An 8238-nucleotide genomic window follows, 5' to 3' on the forward strand; every position below is an offset into this window, starting at 1 on the left:
TATGAGACATATCCGTGTTCTTTGACTACAAAAAAACCCAATTAGATTTAAATGTAGATTTTTTTAACAGTGCAAGTGATCCATTCATTACTAAACTGCTGTACACTGCTACCAAATCTTTTTTGAGGCTGCAAACTATTAGCTGCTAGAGCACTAACTGCACTTAAAAAGGACCCAAGAAACCTTTACCCAGTGCAAGTCAGTTTTCATGTTAATTCTTTGCAGTGGTCTTTCATTTCGTCAAAGGTTATTTGAGTTGAAAGCTGTGATAGAGCAGGCAGGAGGTTTGCATGTCTCAGTGTCTTAACTTTCCATAGGTAAAAGGTCCTTACAACAGTACCTTAGCTGATGGCAGTCTGTCCTCTGTCTTTAGGAGTCATTGGTAGCAAGAGGCAGATGTAAACCCACTGAGGTTTTCTGACCTGGTCAGATTGAGCTCTCAGCCCCTTTATGTGTACTGGTGGAAGACGTGGAGGGGAAGTCAGTATCTAAAAATGTGTTTGTTTCTTCGTTTGTGCTCTGCAGAAAGAAGAAGGGAAAGTCCAAGGCCAGCTAAACAACACGGACTCTAGCCAGTACATCCGTGATCTGAAGGACCAGATAGCAGAGCTGAAGCATGAGGTGAGGGTGAACGCTGTGTTGAATGTGTATGTACATATGTGTGTGTGTGTGTGTGTGTGTTGAGTGTGTGTGTGTGTGTGTGTGTCTGTTTGGAGTGGGGGGCACTGTGTGGGTGTATCAAAGAAAGTGAGGGTAAGACGGTATTCAGTGCTTCCTCAGAGACGATACCCTGTTTGTTTGTGACCCTTTCGCCATTTTGGAAGTTGCAGGCTTTTTTTTTTTTGTTTGTTTTTGTTTTTGTTTTTTTTTTGTTGTTTTTTCTATCCGATATGTGCCACATTTTTTCTTCATCTTTTCAATGCTGTTGTCTGTTTGGCTTTTATTTTTCTCCCTCTCTCAATCTTTGAACATATGTGTCTTTTATGTCTCTTTAGAAGTGTTAGCTACGCCCTGTAGAATAAAACTTCCTGCTCTGAAGTACCTAAGTTCACCCTCTCTCTCCCCTCTTGCTGTGTGCGTACACTATAGATTCTTTTGGACGCCCATACATCTCAACTGGTTTACCTCAGTAACATAGACCTTTCAATACCATAAACGATTCAATACCGTAACATCTTTAGTCTGTTAGGAACATGTAACTGAAGTTATTTAACGGTTTGAAATGTGAAAAAAAGACACTGTAGACTCAGGGCTTTGGTGCTTTTTGTGACAGGAGAGTTTGTTGTTGTGTCCAATACCTTTAAACTGCTAAGCGCTCTGTTTGTTATGACAACCAGACTTCCGTCTAACACTCTAAAGAGAAGGAAGTTTGGCCAAAACCTTGGGTGCTAGAGGTGTTGATGACTCAAAAGGTCTATACTTCTTTACTGTCTTTAATGTCAGTAAGTGCATCCCAAAAATCTGTCCATTGAACCACAGGTCTGTAGTATGACTTACCAAGTGCATCAAAGTGTAAGGACGACCTCTAATTAGCCAATTGTGAGAAACTCTCCTGGTTTATTGCTTTATGAAAAAGGACTGTGTAAGTACAGTACAGTACAGTAAGTATAAGTACATAGGGAAGTGTATAACCACTTCCCAATGTACTTATACTTCTTTGACATACCCAATGGAGAGCAGAGCGATTTTTCTCTATGGTATATCTGATCCTAGAAAGTAGATTTGTCTTTGAATTGATTGGCTGGATTGGTCCCAATCACTTCAGCTGAGAGTAAGCCATCTGTGATTATATTGGTGCTCCAACCATACAAAGGTCTTTAAGCTTGGTGTTTGAATCATAGGATTATGAGCTGAAGCCCTACTGTGCATGTAACTAATTGTCTGCTTTTATTTTTGGAGTCTTTTGTTTGTGTGTGTGGATATAAGGTATTGTGGAGAGACATCTGGCTTTGGAGCTGGTTGTAATAATCTAAGTGCTGTATTGTAAGGCACAGTGAGAAGGCAGTGCTGAAATCATGTTTGGTCAATTGAATAGGCCTCTGTCTATGAAACATACGTAAAGTAAATAGTAGAGCCAATTACACCCACACAAGAAAGAGACAACAAACATACTCAATGATAATTACCTTAGGGTTTTATAGGGGTTTTTTTTTTGGTTTGTTTTTGTTTTGTATTTTTATTTGAGTGAATAGCGGAAATTAAGCCTGCAGGATAGCTTTAATAATCTCAGTCTTTATTTTTTAGTTTTGCTTTAGGTCAATTTAATTAATTCGCTGAGAAACGGAAATAGATTCTGCCAACTACACGTTTCAGATGTGGTCTAGGATACGCACTTTCATTTTGCAGCGCTTGCATTTACATATATGGCCGCACAGTGGGTATTTCTGCAAGTTATTCATGTGACTGTAGGTGTTAAATCAGGGTTGAAAATAAATATCTACGTGGAGTTTTGTAATTGCCTGTTGAAAAATATTGTTTGTTATATGCCACTCATAACACAAGCTACAAATAATGTCAAGTGGAAGTGCATGACACTGAAATGGTGATCTGATGTTTTTCTCCTTAATCATTCTTGTGCAAGCCAGTGTTTTGACACAATTTTTCTGAAGAAAATGTTCTGGTAAGGTTTGAGCAATCATCATTGCATTAGCCTAGCCTTTTATTAATTGATGCAAACAGATAATGCATCTTCAGTAGTATTTTATCGTTCACTCACTCCTCAATTACTTAAACTTTTTAAATTTAAAAGTGTTGTTATTATATGAAATGGACAAACATACCCTGTATCAGTTATGGGAGATCATTTAGAGTGCTCAGTATGTAATAGTGTTATACATATGTATTACAGTCGCTTATCTAATTAACCAAGTGAAATGTCAGTTGACATAAGAAGAAAGAAAGAAGTCAAATTTTGCATGCACAAGAGCCCCTTAGAAAAGAAACTGAAAGAAACTGAGTGAAGGTCTTCTCTTTTTAAAAAAAAAAAAAAAAAGAAAGAAAAGAAAAAAACTTCTTTTCCTGAAAAGAAGAAAGGGGCCAGTGGCTTGTGATTAAACTGAGAGCCACGCTGTATCATAGATGGAACTCCCTCTGGCTGTATCCCTATAAACAGAAGGCCCAGAGAGGCCTTCTGTGCCACCAATATCACCCCATTTACCACCCCTTCAAATAAGTTACACTCCTGAGTCAGTGTAGCTTATTTGATGAGACATGGCTTTCGTAGTTTTCGTGCTAATCCAGTATATTCAAGGGACCACTCATGCAGTGGCTGGCAGTGGGGGCCCTGTATTTCTGGAAGACACCAGAGAAATCCTTTAGAGCATTTGCCAGCTGTCATCATGGATGCAGGGCAGAATAGCTGGTTGGAGTGACTTGGGCAGGTTTTTGAGCCAGGTTACCTTGCCCTCTCACTTTTTGTCATTGGTCCCTGTTTGCACGTTAGCCTGAACAGTTAAAGGTCACATAATTAGTGGTTTCAACCAGGCGCGTCGCATCACCCCACAAAGTTAGGTAGCTTTAACTGTAAAATGACACTGTCCTGAACTTCTTATGTATTAGAGGAAGGGTGTGCTAGCATTATTCACTTCAGCTGAGGTGGCCGTGTGTGTGAGGTGCTAGAAGAAAAAAAAGTATAGAGGGAAAGAAATGTTGTACCACAGGATGAAGGTGACAGTGAGACTGACTTTAAATTTACTGGTGTTTACCTCGCCTGTGCTCTTTGAACGGTAGCCGTGCCTAGAAAGTGCATATCATAAATCATATAAAGAGCTTCCACAATCCTTCACTATGGGTAACAAGTAGTTGGCGTGCCCCACATGTTGACATGGTCTGCCCCTGCATGCCCTGCCTACCTGATTATTGACAGTAGGTAACTCACCTGACCATGTGACTTTTTCCACCTTTTACTAGACCCCCTGCTTGAGTTCTGTGTACCACTCACAAATGTGTACTTCCAGTAAAGTTGTATTTTTTTTAGATAAGGGGTTTCTGTACTGCAGTCTATCCCTCTCACTGAACCAGCCTGCTCATCCCCAAGATTCTCATGTGTAGTCAGTTGATTGAGTTGCAGACCTGCTCTCTCTCACATTTTGAACCACTGCATGGACATCAGTCGAGGAGTTCATGCTGTTTACGACAGCTGAGGTTCTGTAGTCAAGATGTCTGCATTTCCTCAAGTAATTGATTTATTTTGTCAATGAGCATAAGAGTCTATTTTTTCTAAGTTTGCTCTCTTTATAACTCATGCTGTCCATACAAAACCCCAGCTGTAAAGTGGTAAGATGCACACAGCTCTATAGATTTGAATCTCACCCTCGACTGCTGATTCCTCCAGAGTCAAGTTCCCGGTTTTAAATATACCAGAGTCCTTTCATTTGAGCAGGCTCTCCCTCTGAAGAGTTAACTCTCGTGCAGGTGGTTGCTCCGTGACTCTTAAGGCATGAAGACGGATATGTCAACTTCAAAAGCTGTGAAAAAGCAAACTGTGGTGGAGCTGCTGCTATTGCGACAGGTTGCTATTTAAATCACGTAGCCGCTAAAGAGCACAAGGCTTCCAATCGGCCGCACTTGCGATGAGAAAAACCAAACAAAGCTTATCTCTTTAGAGATCAACAAGTCATGTTCGTGGCTTTTCTAACGTTTCGTCTGTAGCTTCCGGCCCTGTCTCTTTTTCTTTTTCTTTCTTTCTCTATTTCTATGCATGTGCACGTACATATGTCATTGTTAGTTGTCGTAAATCGTAAGAGATTTGCATAGTTGTAAATGGCAGGAATTACTCTACTCGTACCAGTAAAACATGAAGATGATTTGCTTATGGGGATGTGTTGGTGTGTTGTGGTTTCTTCATATTACCCATTAATACCTCTTTCCCCACATGTCTGTCTGGTTGAGGCAGTCTGTTTCAGGTAAGTATGTGCTGTGAGGTCTCATCTGACCATGTGACTTCCCCCCCTCAGGCCTTGTCTCATTAAACTCATGTCTCCCAACCCCTTTAGCGTAACAGCCTGCTTTTATTTAGTAGATATTTGTTTGTGCATGAATGTGTGATTGGACTGGTCTGACATGAGATGCTTGTTTGATCTCAAGGTGGTCACTGAAAGCTCATCCTTTCCTTATAGAAGTCTGGTGTGTTTGTCTTAACTCGTCGTTGTGAAGAGTTGTGATCAATTAAACCCTTCACCTCACCCTTACATTTGTATTCTGGAAGAAATGATGCCCTAGAATTTATGGAAAAACAAATTCAATAAGAAATTCATGGTTGGCTCATTGTGTACATCTGAAGTTCATGTGTTTTTTTTGTCTCTCTCAAATGAATTTACCCTTTATTCCTGTTAGACCTTAAATGTATCAAGAATTTGAAGCTGAAATGCCATGCATCTGATCTCTTCACAGATTCGCTGTTTGAAAGGCCAGAGGGGCTTGCCAGACCCACCCAATTTTGACGGAATCCATATCGTCAATCACTACGTTCCTGATGACGAACCTTACCAGTCCTCAGACGAAGACGCAGTGAAGATCCCTCACCTCCTGGAGAGTCATCCACGAGGCAACCGCATCACTCTCCACCCCAACCTGGAAGACTCAGACAGCGATGGTGACAGTGACAGCATGGGCCTGCAACTCTCTGTGCCTCCAAACCCCAGCCATAAGACCACCACTGTCTGACCACCACCATCCCTGCTGCTACGGCAGACTAAACTGACTGAGTTCAGGAGTGGAACCACACCCGTGAGATCATCGCCGGAACCTTCAATGTGTAGAATGTTCATTCATCAGCATTTGCTCGAAGAACGGATGAAAGTTTCCGTGAGAGAACTCGGAACGCTCCGTGTCGTCTCCTCATACCACAGAGAAGCTCATTGGAGTCATATCACACTTACAGACAAGGTTTTGGGAAACATCTGCCTTATTAGTTTAGTTTTGCCAAAATTAGTCAGATGTTAAATTCAGAACTTACTTTCTTGGGTTCCTGAGAGAGGTTAAGAGTGGTCTATGTGCCTATACAGACCATTTTAGGCTCTGTTTGACTGTGTTTAACACTAAAGACCACCATATCATGGCAAAAGACTACAATTTGGAGTAAAAACTCACCTATCTGCCCAGTTGCTATTCACCCATAGAGGGTGAGGCTTTGTATAGTATTGTGTTTTATGCTTAACAACAGAACTTCATCCAATCAGTTTTTTATTTTTTAATCATCTTTTTTTTTTTTTTTTAATGTACTGTGGAAACTCATGAACCTTTGCGATAGCTCACTGCTGAGAAGGTGAGGTGTATTAACAATTGAGACACACTATTCTCCTTTCTAAATGGACCTTACAGAAAGAGCCTTTGATCAACATTTTTCAGTGTCATACAAACACACATCAACTTCATCAGAGTCCCTTTCACCGCACCATGCAGTATGCTGATGGGTTTACGTCACAGTAAAGACGGTCCCAAAGGACCTTATATCTGTGTATATATGTACATGTTCTCAGACATTTTTTTTTTTTGCATCTCCATTATGACTTGAAAAAATATGTATGTAATGAATTGCAGATGTGCATAATGTATTGTACAATTGAAATGAAAAAGGGATCTATCACTTTAAGTTGGGATACTTTCTGATCGCCCACAGGATATCTTTGTAGTCACAGTTTTCACAGAGATTTGTTCTATGTACTGTAGATGCTCTCCAGTGTCTAGAGATTGCAAATAATTCTGCTCTTGAGACTTAAGTAACACAGTCTCGCTTTATCTCAGCGTTATTTTTCCACATATCCATTAAGAAGTGCATGTTACAAATGTAAGTGAAACATCACAGATTGTGAGGTTTACCTTTTCTATTTTCATTTTTGGTTGTTTTTTTGTTTTTGTTTTTGTTTTTTTTTTGGAAGCCACAAATGAACAGATCCCTTTTGTGCTTCATTTGCACAGAATATGTAACAGTCAAGGGAGTTTTCTATAGCTGGATGGGAGAAAAGCTCATATACTGTCTAGGGAATTTTTTTTTTTTTTTGCAGAGAATGGCGCTCAGGTCTAGAGGTCATCACCTCGGGAGCACTTGTGTTAAGAAAGACAGTCCACACCTCCCTCTATGACAGTACACTCCTGTAATACTCGTGACTTTTTTTTAAAGACCAGCATCCTCGGCTGAAACCTCAGCCTCAGAGCAAAGTGCTTACTCTGCCTAAATCGCACCATGCTTGGCACATCGGTGGTGCAGTACACGATTTAAACAAGGCAAACATGCTTTGACATGGGGCTGCACTAGTGCATAGCCAGATCTCTGGATGCAAGGGCTGGCAGCTCAGAAATTCTGCTTTGTAGATAGTGAATGTTTTAATGAATTTTTTAAGTATAGACATGGAGCAGCAGAGACCAACAAATTTGGGGTTTAAGCTTGCATTTGTAAAAATCATGGACATGTATGTGGAGAATTTCTTTGAGAAGCAATCTCATTGGAGCTTTAAACAGTTAAAGGTAATAGACAGTACACCAGTACCTGGGTCTCCCAACCATGTTTGGCTATTGATTTGAGGAAGAGGTTGTTACAATGTATTCTCATAGTGTCAAGCATTAGTCAGCTCTTCCTTTATGTGTGAAAAATATCAATTTGTGTCATAGTTTTACAAAGCATGAAGACACTAAGAACTATTGTTGTACATTCTCCAACCATCTGTGAATAAAACCAATCTCCCGTGGACAGGAGAAAGGCCTGCACTGCAAGCCTCAAGCCCGACTCTGTTTTAAAATGTTAAAAAGGAGAATTGTCATATTGTGACTTGTTAGAAGATTTTTGTGTTTGTTGTTGCTGACTAGTCATTGTCAGTGCAAATTTAAAACAAAAAGGACAATACTATGCCCTACCAGTTAACACTAAAAATGGATTGTCATTATTAAACCATGTACAAGAAACGAACATGTGGGGTTAATTCGAAATAAAAAAAACTATTTGATAAACTGTTTCTTCTGTTCTCCTGTGTGAATTCTATATTACGGATTGAGTGAACACGAAAATTATATTCGTTTGTTACCTTGATTGTTGTCAGTTTTTTTAATTTCCAGGAGGATAACACAGTTGAAATTGTCGTTTACACCACAAATTTCAACGGTCACACTGGTGCTCAGCGTTGGTATATGAAAATAGCTGAAGACCGTTTTCAAAACTCATTGTCAAAATCACTCAGAATTAAACCATCGTCACTTGTGCTTTAAGGAGATATATTTCTTTCATTCACTGTAGACTTGACATCC

At 39.9% G+C, this 8238-nt stretch overlaps 1 protein-coding gene across 5 annotated transcripts in view; it reads left to right on the forward strand.

Annotated features, from left to right (window-relative positions):
* Positions 1–7949, forward strand: part of evi5b (ecotropic viral integration site 5b) — a 44711-nt gene extending 36762 nt beyond the window's left edge. For all 5 annotated transcript variants that reach the window (XM_030791240.1, XM_030791242.1, XM_030791244.1 and 2 more), the window contains 2 exons: positions 526–621; positions 5392–7949. In XM_030791240.1, the coding sequence (XP_030647100.1) occupies positions 526–621; positions 5392–5664 (369 nt within the window). In that variant the 3' untranslated portion in view covers positions 5665–7949. The remainder of the gene's footprint in view (positions 1–525; positions 622–5391) is intronic.
* Positions 7950–8238: the final 289 nt, after the last annotated feature.

Source organism: Chanos chanos, chromosome 14 (assembly GCF_902362185.1).
Source record: "Chanos chanos chromosome 14, fChaCha1.1, whole genome shotgun sequence".
Taxonomy (NCBI): Eukaryota; Metazoa; Chordata; class Actinopteri; order Gonorynchiformes; family Chanidae; genus Chanos; species Chanos chanos.